Source organism: Choloepus didactylus, chromosome 5 (genome assembly GCF_015220235.1).
Source record: "Choloepus didactylus isolate mChoDid1 chromosome 5, mChoDid1.pri, whole genome shotgun sequence".
Taxonomy (NCBI): Eukaryota; Metazoa; Chordata; class Mammalia; order Pilosa; family Megalonychidae; genus Choloepus; species Choloepus didactylus.
In genome coordinates, this window is record NC_051311.1 from 59588975 (window position 1) to 59613207 (window position 24233).

The window sequence follows — 24233 nt, forward strand, 5'->3', positions numbered from 1 at the left end:
TGTGCTATTCACTGGATGCCATGCCCTATGGTGGTTTCATGTTTTGCAATGCTGAGGACCTCATCTCAACTGGGACCTCTCCATATGGTCTACTCCTAGATGAGAGTGGAATTGCAAAAGGATAAAATTTCCAGGAAAGATGGGCACTGGTTTATAGGCTACCTACCCCATCAGCTCACAAATGTCTAACAGACTGCATGACCAATACACAGGTTTGATCCCTTTACAAACCAGATAGGTTATCCCAAAGGGAAATGTCTGTTTGATGATCAGAGACTGAACCCTAGTACTGTCTTTTCAAATGAATCCAAGTTCCCAAGGCATCCTGGGAAGGAGAGTAGGAATGACTTGATGCAGCCATCACAACACATGGGAAGGTGGATGCTTATGCAGAAACATAGCACCTGGCTGTTTGGAAGAACCACTCAAGTACTCAAATCCTTGAGCCATGGTGGGCAGCTGACTCCCTGCTTTGTTAGGTGGGCAAAGAATCAAAACCTGTTGTGAACTTAAGCGATTGTACAGAAAAAGTGAGACTTTTCACACAGAGATATATTTAAAGAAAAAGATTGGCTGACATTCGTTTCCAAACATTTGATGAATTTCAATTCATTTAGAGTTTACTAGGTTTGTTAATTTAATAAGAGCAAATGGGGCAATAATATCAGACAACTATCAGTAATTTGAAGGGGGCAAAAAAGAATGAGAAGTAAAACAGTCTACCTAGCACAGTATTTAATCAAAAAACTCCAGGAACTTTCAACTTCCACGGTAATGTTTTAAAAGGTTGGAGATTTCAAATGAGTTCAGTCTCTAGCTCTGGCTGGTATGCTGGGAAAATGGACATGGTTGTGATAATTGGTTGTGATGCAATTAAAAAGACCACCCCCCCAACACACACACACACACACACACACATACACACACACACACACACAATCTTCTCTTTCCCCAGAGCTGGATTCAATTTGGGCTCCAGCCCAATGGACAATGGAAAGTAAGGCTGCATCATAGTATTCGAGGTTTGCCAAGCCCCCACATTGACATTGTCGAGTGTTTCTTGATTCCTAACGATTGCAGACCTCATTTTTTTAACATGATTTTTTCTCCAATTCCTGCCTCATCCCTTTCCATGCTATAGATAGGAACTTTTTGCTTCCCCATTTACCCTGCTCTTTGCTATTCAAGGTGTGATCATCTGGTCTATGGATTTCCCAATCCCTTTGCGTCCCGACTGGCTCTGGCTGCCTGCTTCTAGATGACTTCCCAAACATTAGTGCCCATGTGCATGGCCTGGCAGGGTTGTGGTGAGTGGCACTTGCGGCTGTGCCCTGTACTGTTCTTCAAGGGCCTTCTAGGCTCAAATTCATATTTGCTGGGACCCAAGTGTGCTCCCCTCTGCTCCTTGGGAAATTCAGATTGGGAGTCAGAGATCCATGGCTGCCTAGGGAGGACCCCACTGATCTCGTCTGCCCTACTCCTGGCTCAGTCCTTTGCCTAGCACTGAAAATTACCCTAATTCTGGCTTATTGCCTTTTTCCTGCCACCTCAGCCTTCCCAAATAACACTATGCATATTGCTGTACTTAATTGTTCAATTTATAATGCTAATTGGTTACTCAAGAATGAATAAAATGGTCCCAAATGCTGCTCGTTGACCTTTAAGATGCCCTCTTGTCTGACATGACAATATAATACTTAGCCTGGGATAGATACCCAACAAATGCTTAATAATCTATAAGCAAAATATTATTTTAAGGAGTATGGAATCAGCCTGTCTATTCCATACAGACACTTCAGAATGGTTTAGAACCCTGGAGAGTCAGACCAGGCTGAATCAGGCAGGACCCAGCTGATTGCAAAGCACAATGCAGAATCAACACCCACAACTTCGCAAAGTTATGAAGCTAGTAAATGATGTGGTTGGGACCCAAACCCAAGTCCGTCTCCAGGGTTCTTTCCACTACATTAAGCTGCCTCCTGCTGCCCCCATTGCTGGTTGCTGTATCTGTCCACATTGTTGTTTTAAGCATGATTAAAAGCATTCTGTTTTATCTACTTCTGGGATCTAGTTGACATCAGAAGGTGACAGAGCAGGTATTTCCTACAGTCAGCTGGTGCCTCTTGCCAGAGAGCAAGCGGGGGTAGCTCAGGGACATCAGGTACCTGGCAGAACCTGTAGTTTAGGTGGGGAATTAGAAACCCACAAGGGGGCAAGGAATCCTTACAGAGTAGTGAAGGGGCTCCAAAGGCAGGCATTGCCTTCTTTAAGTGGCCCCAATAACTGGCACTAACAGAAGATGTGTATTGCAGAAGGAATGAGTGAGGTCCAAAGCCAGGCAAATGCCAGGACAAAGCCAGTTTTGAACTAAATTGTTTGTGGCTGCTACCCAAGTCCTATGCTGGATCCTACACTAATCTCTAGACTTCAGGTTGCATCTGCCCACAGATAGAAGCAACTTTAGTACCTGCTGCAGAGAAAGCAGAGGAAGCAAACTCCAGGGGCTGGGGTTCTGATGGGATATGGATTCCTTAATAACAATTACCGCAAGCACCAGAGCTTTCAATTTTATTAAACCAATTCTTCAGCTTTGGGATCTATGCCTGGGCTTTAGCTTTCTCATCGTTTTTTTTTTTTTTTTTTCATTTTCATTCTTTATATATATATAAAGTTCTTGCTTCCTCAGTCTTGTATCTTAGTGTAGCAGGATACCTGAAATGATGATGAGTGGATGAGAAAAGAAAAATGATTTCTCTCCTGGTGCCTTAATGGAAGGTAGTGAAAGAACTGAATCAAGAAGTTAATAGTTACTATCATTTATGCTCCCTAGAAAGCTTGATACAAGTGAACTCTAAATTGTCTTTGCTAAAGGGACAGCGGTGGCAAATGAAATGATGTCATGGATCTGTTTAATACTTGCTATTTCCCAAGTGCTTTTCCACTCAATATCTCATTGAATCTTCCCAGCAACTCTTTGAAGTTGGTATCATTATCTTATGTAACAGATGAGAAAGGTTAAATGACTTCTCAGAAGTCAGACAGCTGGTATGTGGCAGAGCTAGGTCTCAATTCCAGGTCTTCTGATTTTAAGTCCCATGGCTCTTCAATGACTCCATTAAACAATTCCAAATTCCCACCTTGGATGTTACTTTCAATATTCTCTCTCACAAAATCTAAGCAAGCAGATGGCCAGTTTGATTAGTTTTGAATTTTATCTCCTTTCCGTCTTCTGAAGGAGAGGCTAATGAGTGGTAAAATATTCCAAGCAAGACCTACTATGTGAAACGCTTTTGCAACAACCTAAGGCAGGTATTATGATCCCCATTTTACAGTGAAAAACTCAGACTCAGAGATATTAAATGACATTCTCAAAGGCACACATCTATTAAGTTGTTTTGCTCATTGATGTTTTGCTATGTGGCTGCTGGACTAGTCAGCTGAAAACGCTGTAGTTGCCAGTTTCCTGGTAAACATGTGCCAGGACGGCAGTGGATTTAGATGACCAAAACACATTTGGCTTGATCAGTCCTGCAGTTCCCATTACAAAAGCCACCCATGGCCCATGGCCCACTGGTGGTGGTCCAGCCAATCAGCTTCCCTTCCATGCAGGCTTCCAGTTTTGCATCTCCACTGACTAGATTTATGTAAGGCGAGAACAGGAAAGCATGGAGAGAAGCTCAGCCTTGCTCTCTCTTCCGGACATGCCATCTTCATCAGTATCAGTACTCCAGTGCAGCCCCAGGGCCTGGGCTTGCCTGGAAGCATGGGGGGGCTTCCTCATAAAGGAAATGATGCTCTGACCCCACTGCTGAGAAGAGTTGGTCCCAGTGAGCCAAATGCTGTTTGTTGGCTGCCCTCCCTGTACCTGTCCAAGGCTGGGGTTGCAGCATCACGCCGAGTTTTGTGCACTTGGACCCTTGAAGTCACGGATGACAAGTGGTCTCTAGAGCTCAGCAGCCCCCTAATGCTTTGGCCCCCATGGACCCAGCCCCTCTGCCTTCCTTTCCAGCTGTGAAACTGAGCTCAGGCCAGGAGAGGATTTCTCCCTTACCCCCAAGTTGCCTGCTGAAGCAAATGGTACCTCTCTCCCTAGAGCCACTTAAGGAATAATCCTAACAACAATATTAATGATCAGTTAATTAATTTAAATGAATCATTGCCATGGGAACCAGCTGTATATGTAACGCTGTGCTGTCTCCTGCTCAGCAGTCTGGGAGAGGCAGGCCCTTAGCATTGGTCTGCGCCACCAGATCTCTCATACCCCCGGACATGGAACCCCCTCAAAGGACAGTCCCATTCCCCATCATGCAAACCACCACCACCCCCCAACTGGGGAGGGAAAAAAGTCCATCAGGGTCTCCTGTCAAGGGGTCAGCTGGAAATCAAGTTACAACCAGCGCGATGTGTTTCAGAGCATCTCGGCTCCCATCCATCAGCCCAGGGCATCGTTAATAATCCACAGTCTAATGACGGAGATAAATATTGGAGCAGGGAGGGGGGGGCAGGCAGCCCCAGCACAGGGAGGCAGAGGGTGGAGAATGACTTATTAGCCCAGCTCCAGGTGTAACCTTCCCCCAGAACCAAGATGGGGCCAGAATGATTTATTGATACAGTAAACAGACTTTTATAATTAAAATTGATTTTTAGGTTTAGCCTGGTCTGGAAGAGCTGGGTCAAGTTCAAGAAGGGAAAGGGAGGGAAATCTCAAGGAAGGAAAGGGAACATGCTCTCAATTTCCCATATATCTTGAATGTTGAGCAGGAAGGAGCCCCTCGTTTTACAGGTGAGGAAACAGCAGCCCTCAGAGGCTGATTTATTTGGCCAACTTCAGATGGTGACATGAGGCAGAGCTGGGATTGGCCCTGGGTTTCCTGGGATTGTGTGTCAATGCTCCCTTACTGTTGTGAAGGTCATTCATTGCACAAGACACTTAAGAGAGGGCATGAGTAGGGGCTAAATACCATGTCTTGTGTCCTAGGAGAAGGCTGCTACTACCCACAGAATCGAGCACCTTCTCCTGATGACCTCAGAGGCCATTTGTGCTCGCAACTTCCCTGTGATGATTTCCTTTAGGGGCCAGCTCTCAGCTAGTCAGCAGCTACTGAGGTCCTTGGGGCTGTGCCCATTTGACCCCCAGAGTCCAGTGCCTGGAGGCTGTGTGGGGGCTCTTTATTGAAAGACCTGGGACCCTGCTGCAGACAGTGGGGAAATGGTTGAAGCACACCACTGGCTTCAACCAATTTCTAGATGGTGTGGGTGTGTCTGCATATTCATAGAAACACAAGCCTGATACATCGAGAAGATTGAGCAGGTGTTGCAGAAACTACCACGTGTACACATACAGCTCATGACTGCTCCCTCCAGAGATGGCCCAGTAGGGAAAGGGTTGGTCCGTCTCCCATCCATTGCTAAAGTTCACTTAGCAGTGTCTTTCTGTCCCAGCGCATCTTGGGCATGGCTGACACTGGGCCAGTGTGGGGGTCTTCCCCCTGCCCCTGGCTCTCCACACCAAGTCCCTCAGTCAGTACAGCTTCCCAGTTGTCCCAATGGCTACACTGCTCCTGCAGCCCTCCCGACCATGCTGCCTCAGGCATGTCATTTTTGTCTATAAAAGGGAGCAGGAAAGGATCCACAAATGTGGGTATATTCATTAAAGGAATGATAGAAGAATAGTACATTGCCTCTTTTCATAGTCTAGCATGTTTTTCCTATGCCTAATTGTACAGTCTCCCACTATAAGGAGAAGACCTAAGACTCAGATCCACAAAAGCTTTAGTGAATCCAGACTGGTAGAAAGATCTTTTGGCACACACCTTTCCCCACAAGTGTCCAGCCCATGCCCTGCAACCAATAAGGGCTCAATATGTGTATGTGTGTGTGTGTGTGTGTGTGTGTGTGTGTGTGTGTGTGTGTGTGTGTGATGGAAGAGAGGCCTCTTTAGAAGGTGAAGTAACCAAGAAATGTAAGGGATGCTCCCACTCTTTTATTTTTATAATCATGGGTAGATTGCCATGGTACATGAACAACAAATTAGGGCAACTGTACAGATAAACACAGTTTAGTGCTGTGTCAAACTCTTCCATAAGTCACGTCTGATTACATTTAATGATGTGCACAGCCTCTTATTGTTTTCCCTTCAAATTGGGCTTAATGGCAAATACACTGTATAAATGACTCTAATGAGTGGTTACGTCTGACACAAGGTTGGATTAAGTGACCTTAAGTTTCCGCCCAACTCTTTGATCCTAGTATTAAGTTTATGCAGTCAACTCATACTTTTATAGCTGTTTTTCCTTTTCTCCCTTGTGTGTTTTCTCACATCTGTCATCTGGATGGTGTGGGTAGTTTTTCCAAGCTTCACAAAAAGTTTAAGCTTCAGCACCTAGAGTCAGGCACATGAGAGTTACTGGGATACTGGTCCCAGGGGAAGGGGAGGAGATGGGGAAAAAAGAAGAAAAGGAAGGCTCCAAAGATAGAGTCTGTAGGTAGGCAGGGATCCTACCCCCGAGGTTATTGTGAGCACGGGATTCTCATTTCCGCCGCCGTCCTGCACCCATAATCAGGGAGAGCGTGAGACCGGCTCAGTCATGCCAAAGTATGAATGAGTGAGATCCTGCTAGGCAATTTCTGCTACAGAGGGAAAGGAGGATGATGAAGAAGGCAAGTCGGACTGGGGAATGACGGAGGAAGAGGAGCTTAACTTCTTGACTTTGGGGTGTTATTGGCACCACCCTTTTTGTTAAGCTTCCAGCCGTGCTTATACCACATGTTAGCTATTTGGTTTGCACTACTTTCCTTTCCCCTTCACTCCTTGAAGTCAGCAGTGGACAGGGAAGTATATGGGGTTGTCAGAGCCTCTCCAGGCTTTGCCAAGTGTAAGCTGAACAGGACCAGAGGCAGATCAGCTTTGCCTTCCAAGCCACAGCTCCTCCAGAGACTAGCTGGTACTCAACTTTTCTACCTTGAGTGTCCTACTCTCCAACTGCACCTCCACCCCCAAACGCTGGTTCTCTTAAGGCTTGTGCCAGAAAGGGATGCCTTTGGGTGTCTACAGTTTGGCTGGATTCTCCCTGTGTTTAGGATGCTGAGTTCATAGGATCAAAGTGAACAGCACAGAGAGCTGGAGGGTCAGACTTATTTCTCAGCACAGCTGGAAAGATAACTCAGAAAACATGGTCTAGGAAAGCCAGCCCACAGTATTTCCTTCAACTGTCTAGGGTCATGACTGAGCACTTGAGAGAGTCTCTGCATCAGATCCAGAATACTGTGAGCAGGGTAAAGTTCAGGTTTATCTTGAAGAGTTGGCCAAACAGCGGGCTTAGGCTGCTTCTTGTCCCTGGACCATATATATCCCTGGGCTCCAAGACAAGGATGTGGGTTCTGAACGGAGCTCTGGGTAGAGCTGCCCTTGGACATTCCCAGCTCTGAAATCTATAGCCCCTGAGCCATGAAACAATTCCATAATTGGTAAAGTCTCCTGAAGTCAGGCACTCCACCCCTCCCCACTCTTGCCAGGGTGATAGTGTACCATTCTGAGTGATTGTCCCTGCCCAGCCTGGGGTGAGAGACAGCCTTATTTGGAGAAGTGTGCTGTACATATATTGAGACAGACCTTGCCAGGGAAATACACTGGTCAAAGAGTCATTATAAAATATATTTAAATGGGACAGCTCCAACCCAAACTGTGCCTCTATCAATTCTCCTGATGCTTGGAGCTCCATGCCTCTGCAGCCCAGTCAGGCAGCTGTGGCTCATCGTGGGGGAGTTACAGCAACTTAGCATCTGGAAGGAGGGGATTAGTGTGGAGCAGGGTGTCATGGTGCAGCTGTATGTCATGGAGTCGTAAGCCCTGTGTCAGACTCCTGGCTCTGCCACTCACTGGCTGTGTGACCTTGAGCAAGTCACATAACCTCTTCCAATCGGTGTCCTCATCTATAAAATGGAGACTATTGTCCCTGACCTGGCTAAGCTCCCCCAGGTTGTGGCAAGGGTTCCATGCAATCATAGCTGTGAAATTGCTTTATAAATTGTAAAGCTGCAGACAGCTGTCAGGTCTTTTCATTGTGCCCTCCCCACCCTGTCTCTGTGATCTGATAGCTTTCAACCCTCGGTATCTCTCAGACTCCCTGGCAAAGACACAGCAACTTTAGATCTCAAATTCCTCTGCTCTCCATGGCCAAGGCTAGTTGTCCCAAATCCAGCTCATCACCAGTATCCACAGTGGGAGATGGGGGAAGGAACACAGTGCTTTAAGGAAATTCAGATACCCAGCTCAGCTCCTGGAAGTTCTGACTGTTGGACTGCACTTGGGTGGCCTGGTCATCAGCATTTTTACAAAGTTCCATGGTTGATTCAGATGTTCAGCTAGGTTTAGAACTTACCAGGTCACAATTTCCTGCCTTTCTCCCCTCCTCAGGATTTAATAGTGCCCTGATTCTCCCCTTGAGTTGCAAGGATCCCTGAGGAGGAGCCCACAACACTGCAAATGGTGATGTGGTGAGCTTGCCAAGGGAACCATACAACCAAAACAAGCCCCTGGTATGTCCTGGAGTCCGGTCCAGCTCAAACTGTATTCACAGCAGCACCCCAGCAGGCTTAATGGAGGAGAAAAGTGTTCTAAAATGAATTCCACTTATGGCACGCTACCTGCCTGAAATTGTCACATTTGTTTCTTTGCTGCTGCATCACCCCTGCATCCTGTGGTTTGTTTGCAGACTCAGCAAACACCCTGTGCTTAATCGTGCCTGGAGGCTGCATCCTCATGCCCCTTTCACACAGGGTCTACCGGACTCTGTGCCAAGGCCACCAGCCTGGGCCTCGCTGCCATGACCCTGGCCCTGCCAGACACTCCAAGCCAACCAGTGTGACTGCATGCCAGCACACAGCATGGCCCCTTGTGTCTGGCCAGGAGCCAGAAAGTTTTTCCTCCCCAGGAAAGACCCACAGCCAGCTTTTTGATGGTGCTTGTTAACAGAGGTCAAGGGGAGAATCTGAATAAATTAAAAACACAGATAACCCTGACCACTTCATTTCATGTAGTGGTTAGAGATGCCCCTTTCATCATTCAACTTTTCCCAAATGCCGTGGGCAATAAAGTGAACTTACTAGGGTTTTCCCTCTTCCTCCTGCCCTATTCTATTCAAAAGCAGAGAACAGGCTATCAGAAAATCCCGGAGTGGGGAGTTTACAAGTTCAGGGGCTGGTGGTAGAGCCAAGTTCCTCTGAATAGGGAGGGGTCTGTAATACTGACTGTAGGCTTACTCAGCGGCTGGGTCAGAAATTAGACCATGAGTCCCCTGGCAGGCTCTCAAGTTCTAACTCTTTTTCCAACACCACTTCTAATGTAACTAAGGGCAGAAATATTCAGCTAGCACAGGGGCATACCTGGAAACTCAGGGTCTTGGGTTGGCCAGGACTATTAAGACAAATACCACACAATGGGTTGGCTTAAATGTTTATTGTCTCACAGTTTTGGAGGCAAGAAGTCCAACATCCATGGGTTCACACTCATGGATGGGGATTAGAACTTGGACATGAATCTTTTGGGGACATGATTCAATCCCTAATACCCAGTGGTGTTCAATTTAAATTTTAACTTTTCATTTAGGGGAAATTTATCTGTTCCAGAAGGAGAAGCAAACAAAAAAGAAGGTTCGACATGGGTGTCATCATTATAATGATAGCTACCATTTATTTGGTACAATTGTTCTAGGAACTGTGCTGAGTGTTTTCCATGTATTCTTTTACTTAAGTCTCATATCCTTTTGGATATGAAATGGCTTGAAAGTGGTAACTATCTGTCCAAGCTTATTAAATGGCAGAGCTAGGATTTGAAGGTCAACCCATCAGATCCCAAAGCCCAGGCCCTGATAGCTGTTCTGCCTGGCTCCCCAGTGACCCCCAGACTCCTGAGAGCCCATGGGTGGGTTGTGCTCTGCTAGATCTCTCTCCCAGGTTTACCATCTACTGAGCCTGACTGCCACAGGCAATGACATTTCAGGAGTGGGGGTTTTTGTTGTTATTGTTACAAAAGAGGCCAAAAGGGACAAGCAAGACGAGGTGGCTGAGGTCCCTGGCCTTCCCCCAGACTGTACTATACATGTCCTCTGAGAATGGGCCCACATTAGGCAGGAACAAACCCTCCTCCCACCCCACCGCCCACCCCAAGGCCAACAATTGTTGACCTTGCTGAGTCCCAGTCTAAATATAGCCCTGACCAGCCTTCTCATTTCAGAAAGGGAAATCTATTCCAAGCCCTAGTCTGTTGTAGATCAGATTCCCCAGCTGCATGCAATGTGGAATGGATAGTTACCACCACCACCCCTCCACTCACCCCTTGAAAATGAGCCTTTTAATGGAATCCAACTAACCCACAGCTATAGTCCAAAAGGGTCAGCTCTTGGCCGAGAGAAGCTAGAGGCTCCGCCTTACTTCCTCGGCTCTGCAGCCTGGAAATCACGAAGGCTGATGTGACCTGGATGTGTTCCCTGACTGAACCCCAGCCCCTCGTAGAGAAAGCCAAGGATGGAAGTTGTTAAACACTTACTATATGCCAGGATTTAATTGTTACCTGAAAGAGGAATTCCTTTGTTGTTCCCGTTATGCCCATGAGGAAACTGAGGCTCAACAAAATAAAGTAGCTGGCCCAAAGTCACACATTTGACAAGTGGCTGAGCCAGGATTTCAACATAAGACTGGGTCCAAAAGCCTGTGCTCTTTCCATTCTATCAGGTGGGGCTCAGTTCAGCCACTTTTCCTTGTATAATGACCCTTTACTCACCTCAGGATTTGTTTATATTACCGATAGAAATGGTAATGATAAAAGCTAGTGGTTTAGTAGTTTATCATCACAAGTTGTGCTAATTTTCTTTCTTAGAGTTAAAAGTATATTTCAGATTAATATCTAAGTTTTCTAAAATTATGGAAACTAGGGAAGGGGCAGAGCTGAGTCTCTCTGTATTACAAACTGGTGAGTTACCAAGATGGGAATAAAACTGAGGAAGACCTTGGGATGCAAGTGCTGAAGGCTTTTCCAGCCTGAAGATAATAACAGTGGACTCTCACAGTTAGACAGGATGAGAGAGATCAATTTGTGTTATAGCACTGAGACCCAGAGAGGTTAGGACACGTGCCCAGGATCTTACAGCAAGCTAGGGGCAGGTCTAGGCGTAGGGCCAAGCGATGTTCCAGCATACCACAAAGCTCCACATGAAAATCAAATGACCTGGAGATAAATATACCAGAAAGACTCAGGACTCAAAGATAAGTGTGTGATGGAGTCTGAGCCCATGGGGACTCCAGACAGAGGTGACCATGGTCCTTGCCCAGCGACTTCTATGGAGGAATGGGGTCTTCCCTTCCTTGGGTGGTGTGCCAGTTTGAATGTATTATGTCCCCCAAATGCCATTATCTTTGATGTAATCTTGTGTGGGCAGACGTTATCAGTGTTGATTAGATTGTAATTCTTTGAGTGTTTCTTCGGAATGTGCCCCACCCAGCTGTGGGTGATGACTCTGATTGGATAATTTCCATGGAGGTGTTGCTCCACCCATTTGGGGTGGGTCTAAGTTGATCAGTGGAGCCATATAAATGAGCTGACATAACAGAAGGAACTCAGTGCAGCTGTGAGTGACGTTTTAAAGAGGAGCTACAGCCAAGAGGGACACTTTGAAGAATTCACAGGAACTGAGAGGGGAGCTGCAGATGATGGGACAGTTTGAAGACAGCCGTTGAAAGCAGACTTTTGCTCCAGAGAAGCTATGAGAGGAAAAATGCCCCAAGAGCAACTAAGAGTGACATTTTTGAGGAACTGCAGCCTAGAGAGGAACATCCTGGGAGAAAGTCATTTTGAAACCAGAACTTTGGAGCAGATGCCAGCCACGTGCCTTCCCAGCTAACAGAGGTTTTCCGGACACCATTGGCCATCCTCCAGTGAAGGTACCCGATTGCTGATGTGTTACTTTGGACACTTTATAGCCTTAAGACTGTAACTGTGTAGCCAAATAAACCCCCTTTTTATAAAAGCCAATCCATTTCTGGTGTTTTGCATTCTGACAGCATTAGCAAATTAGAACAGGTGGGAAAGACGTGACTTCCCTTTGTGAGGCTGGTGAGTGGGTATGTGAGCGCATTCAATAATTAGTTAAATTGGTCAACTAATGACTTCCCTACCCAAAATGGACAAGTTCATTTTGCAAAGAGAAAAGTCTTCTGTAGCCCAGGGTGCACTCTCAGGTGGCTTCTGGTAGTAAGGCAGACCAACCAGGAGAGACTGAACAGCTGGGAACCTTTATATAGTTCCTGAATGTTAGAAATCTTAACATATATAAGGAAAAACTGAAGCTTTGCCCTCAAATTAAATTTGGAGCTGACTAGTCAATTAATTTGGCTTAAAGGACTAAAGGTTAAAACCTCTTTTGAAAAGTATTTAATTTTTTAAAATTAAATAATCTTTTGAAAAGTATTTTAATTTCCCAGGTTAATTTTTTTAAGATTATAACCTATGAAAAAATCAAACTCTTGAGAGTTAACTACTGCCAGCCATTGTATTATCTCTCCGAACTTATTCTATGCACAAAAATATATCTGTTTTTATATATATATCCCTAGGTACATAGCTGTCTTTTTAAAATAAAAATAGAGTCCTATTGTACTTTTCCTGAAACTTGATTTTTAACTCAAAGATGGATAACATACATCTTTCCATGCCAATATATCCAGGTGCATATTATCTCAGAGTATGGATGTACCGTGTTTAGTTAACCAGTCCCCTACGGATGGACAATAGGTTATCTCCAAATAGTCATTATCATATACAATGCAACAGTGAATATCCATGTCTATGTACCTGTGCACAGGAGCTGATATTTCTGCAAAAAATATTCCAAGAGGGAGACTTGATGGAAAGATTCCAAAAGGGAGATTTACTGGTCATTTTAAGTTTTAGTAATAACTGCTAAATTACTCCTCAAAAAGGTTGCACCAATCTAAACTCCTATTGATGATGTTTAAGAGCACAAAAACCTTTAAAAATGCTTCATTTTGACTGTTGAACTTTCATATTTAAAGAGTTACCACAGCATCTCTCAGTAAAGAAGTCACCTTTTGCCTGTGTGGGCAAAGACGATTCACGTACAAGGATGACCTCAGGCCCTGGGCACCTTCTCCCTCTTCCCCCAGCAGCAGTCTGGGCCCCTGACCTCACCATGGGGGCTCACATCGGTTGGGAGAAGTTAGATGAGTATCTTGAGGCAGGGAAAGAGGGAAGAGGAAACAGACTTTGCTTTTTTCACGGTATCTGTAATCTCTGTCTTCTCCTTCTTAAGCCAGCAGCAGCAGCTGGTTTCCTGAGAAGAGCCTCTATGTTGACAGTCTCCACACTGAAAGATATCAATTTCTGTTCATTTGAGCAGCAGGATTTTTCCCAGGGTTGAATTCCTTTTTGGAGGAAGGTGTTTGCCTTCTGTCCAAAGGACCCACAGACTCAGACAGAGATATCTTCAAGAAAAGACATGTTTATATGCAAACATGCTCCTACGGCCGGGCACACTTCTGCCCATCGATGTGTGCACATGCCACTCCTATTGCCAGGCATGCACATCTGGGCACACACCCTCGGGCCTGTGCTCATTCACATGAATGTGCCCATTTGCACACTACCACTCTTTGGGTGGGACAGCCAGACCGTTGCTGGAGATGACGGCCAGCAGGGCCTTTGACAGAAGGAAGTTGAAGCAGAGGGTTGGGGACTGGGCGGGGAAGGAAGTGCTGGCCCAGCCTGCCCTCCCTGCCACTTCCTACAAAGAGCCGGTGCCAGGGAGCCAGAGGGTCTCGGCATATGCCTCGAGACTAGCTTGGCTCTGCTGCCAGGGCCTGGATTTAGGTGTCACCGTGCCAGCCCCTTCCCCTCCCTCTTCTTCTTGGCTGCTGGAACAAAGGCCCACATTTAGCAGGCTGAGCTTGGGAAACTCGCACCAGCGGGTCTCCAGTCCTAGCTCAGATGGGGCCATGGTCTTTATCAGTGGCAGCACGGGGAAAGATGGCTGGAATGGGAATCACACTTTGCTCCCTAGGACAAATAAATGCTCCTTCCCCTTGGTGTGGTTCCCAGAGGCTCTGTCTCTTCGTTCAGCCCTGATCCTAGGCAAGAGGGTGGGCATCTTGAGCAGGAGTTGGATCTAGGGATGAGGTGTCAATGGAAGAGTGGTGGTAGCTGTAGGACCTTGGGCCAATACCTTCGGCTTCTACACTTTACCTGCAAAATGAGGGGTTTGACAGCTGGATCACTGCCAAGGTCCCTCTCAGTTTGTTAATTCTATGGATGCCAGAACACTCTGCCCATGATGGGTACCTTCCAGCCTGCAGGTTGGTGGAGCTGCTCTCTGGGCAGTTTGCAATGGGGTGGCCATTTTCCTCTGTCAGGCACACTGGGTAGCCAACTTAGGGGATCACACCTTGTGACACCACAGCCAGGCAAGTCACGTCTCTTGAGTTCGGCATATGAGTGTCAGCATTGTAGCCCAGAGGGGAAAGAAGTTGACCTTTACACTAAGAAATTAGTTTGTGGCAGTAATCCAGAAATTACAGGTTTTAGGGTCAAGCCAAGATTATCAAATCAATTATGTTCATGGGGACCTTGGAATATGTAGGAGCTTGATAGAGACCAAATTAATTAGTTAATCCATTCATTTATACATGCAAGCATTCATTAGTTCTTACTGACTGTGCACAAGCTGCGTACTGGGTGTGGTAGGGCGAAGAGAGATGATTTCACGCCATCCTTCAGAGGGATATTTTATCTGAGAAAGATGATGGAACAAAAGACTAGGAGTTGTTATTGGGATTGCACTAGCACATTCAGATATGTTATTCCAATTAATCCTCACTATTTGTGGGCTTACTGTTATGCTTTGATGAGGAAAAGAAGGCTCAGAGAGGTTAAGTCAGCTGTTCAAGTCATACAGGTAATGGCAGAGGCAGGATTCAAACCTGGGTCCTCTGCTCTGTATATACAGTACATATATTATACATGCAGCCATACATATTGCTTCTCACTTGTCACTGAGATAAAGCTATTCCAAACTCCATTTTCCTCCCCAACCAAACTTGAAGGATCCCATACATCCTGCATCAGAAAGTCTCCCTGGAGCAGGAGAGTGCACTGAGACCCACCGTCAGGCTCTCCTTGGGGGTTGTATTCAGTGATGGACCCCTTCGCCCTCTGGAGGGGCCCCTTAGCCCAAAATTCTGCCAACCTGTCCTGGTTGTACAGCAAGCAGCCTGGAATGCTTTTGTGAAATGTTCAACCCAAGAACCTGGGTTCAGTGGAGGCACCAGGGGCTGTTTGTGAGGAGCCCGTGGTGTCTGGCCGGCGAGACCACGGGCTGCTGCGACAGCTTCATTTCAATTTCCACCTTTGCCACCACCCGCTGTGTGACCTTGGGCAAGCTGCTCAGCCTCTCTGGGTTATGGCTTTCCATCATGCGGCAGGAAGGAGCTCGCTCTCTCGCCTGGTGAGGGGTCTGGCTAATGATGCATGCGTGTCATTGCAGTGCAGCCCACACCGAGAGGCGTGACGGGGTGGGGGTGATTTCTCGAGGCTCTGCAGAAAGCTCGCAGAGAGTTCCTCGCCCAGCTCCCTAGCTACTGCCGTTTGCTAATGAGAAGCAGCATATGTTGATGATTCCGGCGTCAACGCTTGCTCCTTGGCTGTCCGAGTTCCCAGAGCAAACTGGCTTCCTATTAGGCATTTATACTTATTAATAGCAGCAAATTGCAGCCCTCCGCAACATCTGCTACTTTTCATTTGCAAAGAGCTTCCCCGACCATTTTTATGAGTAATATTTTGTGACCAATTTCTCTGAGGCGAGGAGGACTAAGTCCTCCTATCTGAAAAGGAGTCAACTGAGACATAATGAGGGGAGAGGGTATGTTCAAGTTCAGCCAGACGTCCAGAAAGGATTAGCATTCAGAACCTCAGTTCCTCAAACCTAATGCTCTGGGGCTATTGTCCTTGCTATTCTAGCTATTGAGGACCTTGACCCCAGAAGTCCTGTCTAGAGGCAGGTGGGGACAATGGTGACAGCCAGGGCTGCTGCCCATGACCCTGTGCATCCATCTTCTTTTAAGGGAGGTCCCTGCTGGACTAGCTCCATGGCCTGAGCTGAAACAGAAGGAATTGAAAAGCTCAAGGCCAACCATTCCGGAGCAACGTTTATTGCTGCCGCATAGAGAAAATTGTTTCCTGACACTGGAGGTTGGTACCAAGGGTCCTGCGGGCATCTATGCTTCCAGTTAGCCTGCCACGTCTGGAGAGCTGCATTCTCTTTCCAGAGTCTTTTCTGGTACTTTGCTTAAGGACTGGGACTCCTCAAGGCTGTAGACCCAGATCTATGATCATAGAATTAAGAGAGCTAGGCCAGCGTGGAGGATTCTGAGAAGATTCACTTGTCGTACAATCTCAATGTTTTTTCCAAACTTATTTAGTGCTCAGGGTGGAAAGAAACTACTACCCTGCAATCTTACCCCTCCTTCATTTGGCCTGTCCCCTCTACTTCTCACCTTTTTACCCTAGCATGATTTTTTTGCTCAGTTAGCTGTTGCCCTAATGCAGCTGTGTAACAAACTACCCCAAACCTCTGTGGCATACAACAGTAAGCATTAATTCTCATATTTGTGAGTCTGCAGATCAAATGCATGTCAGCTGATCTAGGCTAAGCCTGGCTGGGTAGTTTTGCTTCAAACTGCCAGCTCAGCTTGTCTCCTCCCTGTGGTTTGGGCTCAGGTCTGTTCCATGTGGGCTTCACGTGGGGCCCAGGCTGAAGAAGAAGCAGCTACCTGGGGAAGTACACACAAGTAAACAGACACGCAAGAGGGCAAGGCTAACCATGCAAGCACATTTCAAAGCTTTCCTTTGTGCATGCTACCATCCCACTGGCCAAATCAAATCCTGAGGCCAAGTCTGAAGTCAAGGAGTGGGAAAGCACACTCCACCTGTGCATTCACCATGAGGCCATGGTAAGAGTGGGATGTAAAAGAGCAGTTTAGGGGAGTGAAGAATTGGGACTAATCACACAATCTGCCATAGCCTGAGACCAGCCTCCTGGCCTCTGCCTGTCTTACCAGTCTGCCAAGCTCAGAAATACCTGGCACCTCTGAGAAAAGAGGATGTGAGTGACTGTGTGCCAGGTACCCAAAGTAACTTGAAATAAGGACTTTCCTAAGCCACGGCTCAGCCACCACAAGTTCAAGCCCTGGTGGCGAGGGGCTTAGAGCCCATCACGGAGAGGCAAGGGGCTCTAAGAAAGCCTTGCTTGGCCCTAAGTCAGCAGAAATCTAGCCTGGAAAGGCAGGCAGAGGCTGTCATAGGGAAGGAAACCCCCTCTTCCAAGACATTCACACTGAGATCCATATGTATACTGAGTTCATAATTTTGCAGAGAAAAACTGACTTTTCTCAACTCTACCTTCTTTGCTTTGGGGATGGGAGAAGGAAGGACAGCGCGGAAGGACAGAGTGCCAGGTGCAGCATCTGCACAGCTTGACAGCTCACCCAGCAGCCTCTTGGAGTTTCTTAATGGATCTTCTTGGCTCTCTCTTCCTTTTTTTGACAATTTTGAAGGAAATTGGATACTTAAGATGCCTTTTGGACATTTAAATTAACTCTAACCATCAGGCTCATTATAGCCACTACAGCATTAGCATCCAATCATAAGAGTAGGGATGGAGGAATAACTCACATTTCGACCAGAATGTCAAATGCTTAAATAAATTAGGGATATACACAGAGAATGTACATCATTTCTACAGAACATTTCTGAATGTAATCAGCAGAGCAGCAAGCACCCTTTGGAAGGCTAACAGCAACAGGAGAAGTGGGACCAGATTTCCAGGCCCCAGAGGGAAAGCAGCTTTCAAAATATCAGGGAAACCAGGCAGGTGCTGGGCAGCAGGGCCCAGGATTCGAGGGAACTGCAACAACTCCGCCAGATACCATGAGCAGGCCAGACCCCAGGTCCAGACTCCAGGACGGCCAGGCAATGAGCTCCATTTATCAGAGTGCAGGAGCTTAGAAAGGCCAAAGCCTTGAGTTAAGATCTTGTGTGGGCCCATTTGCTTCTCTCTGTCTGCAGTTAGTCTTTGCCTTCCTATCTTAGGCCACTTTTTGTAAATTCGTGACTTGGGTCATGGGGCTGGGTAAAAGAGGGAGTAAGAACCATGCTTCTTTTAATAATAGCCCCAAAACAGACAAAACTAAGATTCATTATTTAGGGAAGCTTCCCTTAGTGGGAAAGGGATATATAAAACCAACATGATTCCCTGGAAAGTAATTTAAGGGAAGAGAGCAGTGGGAATTGGTCATAACTGGGAACAAAGCAGAGGATAAGACATAACAGGAGAACTTTATAAACTCAGGGGTCATTTGACGTCAGGTCAACTGGTTGAATTCTGAGCACCAATTCTGGGCTTCTTGGAAGGGACAGAGATAAGAAAAGGTTCTGGGTACAATAGGGCTACAACATTATTTTCCCTCACGTTCAAATCAAGCAACAGATGTCTAGGTTCAGAGCTTGGGAACAATAGACCCAGTCACATAATGACAAATGATCAGAGACATTCTTCCAAAAACCTTTTGTCCATTCAAGATTAAATTGAAAAGAACAACAATGCCTGCCTTTTCACTCAAGGATCTCAGAATATGTCATTAATGTCAATTTAGTGTCTACCAACAAAGAGCTTCTTCCCCCCTTGTGACCCAGGAAGATGAGCAAAAAATAGGTGTTTTCACGTGTACTCTGCCACTGCGAAGACAAAATTGCTTGCCGAGGCCACCCAATAGGTTTGTGAACAGAGCCAGGTGGTGTGCCAAGGTGACTATGTAGACCCCATCCTAACCACTGTGCCCAAGGAGCCCACTTCTCCCCCAGCACAGTGTGGACACACACAGAGTGCTCCGAGAGGTGGCGTGGCACCTGCTTCTAGAAGCAGTGAGGGAGCTGCAGACACATCAATCAACACCTCTCTGGAGTCTGTGGTAGAGGTGGCCCAGGGACAGACCTCAATCTTTTGTGGTCTCCAAGATCGTCTATCATTGTGATAGCTCAGGTCACATTGCCATCTGATTTGTTCCCCAAGCAGCCTCCCAGCCCCATGACTTTCTTTTTCACCTCTTCCTGTGGTCTGAATTCCCTCACTCAGTTAATTAGCATGCCTGGCACTCTAGCTTAAGACTTTAATCAGCGTGGGGTGGTTTTAATTAATCGTGTGGCTCTGCATCTGGAGTGGTTTGTATTCCAGGGTCAGGAGAGGAGCCGGAGATGGGGGATGGGATAGGCAGCTTTGTTTGGCATAAGATGTGGGTGGAGAATCGAGGTATTTGGAGAAAGAGAGAGAGAGAGAGAGAGAGAGTGTCAAGGAGCAAGGAGACTCAGAAGCCACCCAGCCACCTCCTGGCTATTAAAGTACAGATTTGCCCTGAGATAAATGATTGTTTAATCGATAGAATCTTAAAGTATCAGGAAAACTTCTGATGCATTCCAGAATTACTCATGGGGTGGCTAGTGGGGCAAAGCAATGATGTTGGCTGGGAGGTATGGCAGGCCAGGAGAACTTGGCCAAGCTGGAGAGTACTGCCTGATATACGGACTTTGGAAATTTCCTGGCCTTCCTGGGGAAGATCCTGGGAAGACAAGGGGATGATAGTAACCTTTTCTACTTGGTCTGTCGGAATCCTGTTGGCTCCCCAGGCTTAGCAGCCATGCTTTAAAAGGGAAAGAGAAAAACTAGATAAAGTTAGTAGTGAACAATAAAAATAACCGAATGGATAGGTAAAAAAGATCCTGTAAGGAATGATTAGAGGAAAATAGGTTGAAGGTAAACTTCAAGAAGAGAAAGCTGTAGATGCCCAATGACCGTTTTCAAGGGCACGTTTTCCTGAGGATGGTAGGCTGACATTGCCGTGATGTCTGGGGAAATCTAACAAAATGGGAGTGAAGCCAGAGAGGTTTGGTCTGGAAATTAAAAAAGAAGCTTGGAATGTTAGAAGTGAAAGGGACTTTCCAGCTAACCTTGTCCAGTCCCTCTTTTTACAGATGACCAGAAAAATATCCAGAGAGAGACTTACCCTGGTTCACCCAGGGAGCTGGGGCAGAGTCCTGCTCAGCACGTAAGCCCTTGATCCATATGCATTCTGGGTGATGACACCCCAGAATGAAAAGTGAAGCAAAAGATAGCACTATTATACTAGTTAGTAAAGGTCTTGATTAAGTGGCAGGAAGCTGGAATAACTACAGGGTTTTGTCCAAAGGAAGAGGCAATGAAGGATTTAGGTGCAGACGTCACAGCTCAAGGAGGAAATGACATGATCGAGTTTTGAAAAAAGATGCTCTCCTAGACCTGTTAATCTCCTGCCGAGTCCCCGAGGCCCATGAGGACTGTGAGCGTGGTGTTCAGTGATGTGGCAGGGAGGCATAGTGATGTGCAATGAGGAGAACTATGACAAAGAGAGCAAAGATAATAACCAACTCTTGTGCTTGACCATTTATAAAGCAGGTTTGTACTGATTGGGCCATCTGTGTTTTGGGAAACTCCATGATTAGGTGGGGATTTTTATCCCCAGTCTTAAAGAAGAGAAAAAGAAGACTGTGGGATAATAGGATCTCATAGCTAGTAAATGGTATAAAGCCAGAATTCAGTCTTAGCTCTGCAAGCTCCTGCACTCTTTCCAACCAAACTAAAATGACCCTTGTTTAAAAACAAGGAGAGGAAGGACTTTACCATTTCAGGGAGCTGACATTATTAAACGCCACTTACAAGATATTTTTTAGAAATCTCTTAAATGCAAAGGCTTTTGTGAATATCAGATTCACCAAGCAGCTGGCTCTTTATGTTACGTGGCAGACCCTGAAACCCCAGGGTGCATGTCAGTGGGAGAAACTGAGGATATCAATTAAGTTTAGGCGAAGAAAATGCTTTTGATTGAACAAGTCAGGATTTTCTCTTTAAGCCCATGCAAAATATGGAGCGCTAGACAAGCAGCTGGAACCTATGAAAACATTATTATGTGCTTATGGTTCCCAACTTTCACCATCTCTGGCCCCGTTTATTATTTTACCCCTTCTGGGCATGATGTTTTGAAAGATTCTGTCTATTAAACAAACTGCATTTATTAAGTAATAATATATTTCCTATTTTTAACATGGAATATACATCACTGGGTATGCATAAAAACAGAAAACTGCAGCCGTTCAGTTTCCATTAGGCTTTGGAAATATTGAAAATAGCTTGTGGACCTCATTACCACTCATGAATTCCTAGGGGTCCAGGTACCTTGGGTTGGGAACCCCTGCTTAGGTGCCTTCACGACTAGCTCTCTAGGCTCACTTAAAGGGTGGGGAAATAAATTAAAGAGGCAGTGTATAGCGTACTTAGAGTAATTCAGAAGAAAATTAGATGAAGGTTGATTATGGAAATTGAAAGGTTGCATGTAGGCAAAGCCCAGGTATGGCCCATGCAGATTGCATGAAAAGTAATAAAAGGAAAGCTGAAATTCCAGATGTGCAAAAAAGACACCTGAGAAGACAGTAGAAGGGTCAAGAAGGCCAAGGAAGCACAAAGCTGCAAGTATGGGAGAAGAGGGCTGAAGGGCAGCTGGGAAGAAGTGAAAATGCAATGGTCATGAAGAATGCTGTGTGCTTTGGAGAAAGGAAAGATATATAAAAGTGATTACAAAAATTAAAACAGGAAGGGAAAGAGATCATGTGGGATTTGGCATTAAGTATTAATTAATTCCAAAAGAGAGTTTTTGAGACTAATTGAGCAGGCTGTAGTGCCAGTTTGCCTGCACGTGAGTTACAAATAGCCCCTGCCAAGTGTACAAAATTTTACTGAGGCAGATGCCCTATGAAACAGCAGAGTAAACGTTGCCCCTGCATGTGCTCATGAAGCAAAGTTCAGCAAAGTTTAAAGTTTTCTGGGCCTGTTTCCTGATGGGTGAGAAATGAAAAAGGATGGCCTCATCCAATTCTCTTAGCTCAAGCTAAAAGATGAGGTAAGAAGTCCTCCACCGAGATGAAAAGATGCCCCAAATGGAAAAGGGTTTTTTTTTTTTAAAGAATTTTTGTAAAGAAGAAACTGGCAACATGGAGAATAAAGACCAGGGCTATAGAAAGAAAATAAAAAATTCAGTTTGATCCAGTGTATCATTGTTAAGTACCTACTCTGTACCCGGCACTGGAAAGTCATGTAAAAAGACATCAAGGGAAGAGGAATGGATACATTGGAGAACAAAGAGATTCAAAAGATGTTTAAGAGCATGCAGGAAATGGAAGAATTTGGGCTAAGCAAAAATGTCATGTGGAACATTTTAAATTAACAAGCAGCTAGTGAAAGGCAATATAAAGTTTTAGGTTGAAGTGGAAGTCTCTATTCTTGAAAAGGGTGAGAGTAGAAGAAGAAATAGCAACAGCTGCTCTTTGAAAGTACCATTGTGAAAAACTTTTAGAGCCAATTGGCCGACATTATGGGAAAGAGAGAGTGAGCAAGTAACAGCTACAAGTGAGTTTATGGCACCTTGTTAAAAGGCGTGGAGAAAGAAAAAGAAAAAGGTGTTGGTGCTGGGTTAAATGCTCCCAGAACAGTAAGTGAAACCTGAAGGAGAATACTGGAAAGAAGGTGAAACACTTTAAGACAAAAGAGAAACAAGAAATGCAGAAAGAACAACCATTTGAGTTTATTACACTTATAAGAAATAAGCAAACAAAAAGGAACAAATACGTAGAGATATTTGGGGGTTTGGGTGGTGGGAAAATTTAAATGTACACTATATAAATCTCTTTATAATAATTTAATATGAATTCTATGGAATCTGCGTTTCTGGAGACTTCTGAGAAAATGATAGGCAGTTATCTCCCCTGGATGCTAATGTGTCTGCCTGCTCAAACACTATCACTCGAGGTCCCTTTAGATTTGGGGGCTCTAGACATCTTCATGCCCCTACGCTGTTTTCAGTAATACACATGATGCTTAGAACAGAATCAATTTCTGGAGACTATGGAGAGCTCTGCAAACTCCTGACACCCTTCCTCGTTGTCTTGCCCTAGCTCACCAGAGTCCCTGTGGAGTCCTGCAGTCAGTATCGGAGCTGTGGCGAGTGCCTTGGCTCGGGCGATCCCCACTGTGGCTGGTGTGTGCTCCACAACACGTGAGTACCACGAGGCAGCCTCCTCCTACTTCCCACTTCCCTCCAGTCATTCTCTTCCTCTTCTCCATCATCTCCCTCCTTCTCTTCGATCTCTCTTCTCTACCTGTCTCTTCTTACACTTTCTTACCATTGTAAAGTTTATCTGCCTTCTTTTGTTCTTTCTGACTTCATTTTAAATTGCAAAATTCCCAAAAGAAATATATGGGAATGGCAACATGGGACCGAAGATGGGTCAGACTGCAGATGGCACAGCGGATAAGCACCCACTGGAGGGCCGGAGGGAGAGGGATTCCCAAGCTTTTCCTGACTGTGATGGTAGACTGACTCTCTTGGGCTGAACACCAGGAAAAAAGGAATTGGACGTTTCCCCCATGTGACAGGGTCACTAAATCATGTGGGAGATGCGTACTGTCCGTTGAGTGATTCAACATCCACTTAACTTACTAGTTGTTGGCCCCACAGAGTTTTCTGCCTCTTGTGGTAGGTAGCTGGAATCTGCAGCACCTGAGAACCCCCCTCTGCTGTTGCAACCCCCCAACACCTGCCTGGCAGAGCACACTGGGCCTGAGGTCACTCTACCAATGAGGCCAGGTCCCAAGTGCTGGGCATGCACCATATGTGCCGCCTTTTATGCTGGCTCAGTTTTATTCTTTAGAAGCGGGGAAGAGGGCAAGGGCATCACAGAGGGGACAAGTGGTAGCTTGGTACCCGGATGCAGGGTGCTGGCAACCAGCTCAGACATGGGGAGAATTGAAGGCTTTTCTTTGGGGACCCAGAGGCCCTTAGCTTCACTAACTGGAGAAGCCAGAAAGAGGTGGACGCCAATTTAATGGAATTGGTCCTGGCCAAGCTATTAGTGCTAGAACCCCAGGTTCCTAATCCACACCTGAAACTTGGCAAGCAAGTTGGACACAACATGATAAATTAAGGAAAAGGACATTAGCTTTCCTACTAAGTGCCTGAAGTGTACGTGACCAATGATATTCACCAGTAATTTTCAACCACAAGATCCCGTCCCACCCCACGCCTAAGTG

General features: G+C 45.9%; 1 protein-coding gene across 1 annotated transcript in view; it reads left to right on the forward strand.

Annotated features, from left to right (window-relative positions):
* The window catches only part of LOC119535309 (plexin-A4), a 175457-nt gene that overhangs the window by 42847 nt on the left and 108377 nt on the right, over nucleotides 1-24233 (forward strand). The window contains exon 3 of the mRNA XM_037837742.1: nucleotides 23099-23199. Coding sequence (XP_037693670.1) covers nucleotides 23099-23199 — 101 coding nt within the window. The remainder of the gene's footprint in view (nucleotides 1-23098; nucleotides 23200-24233) is intronic.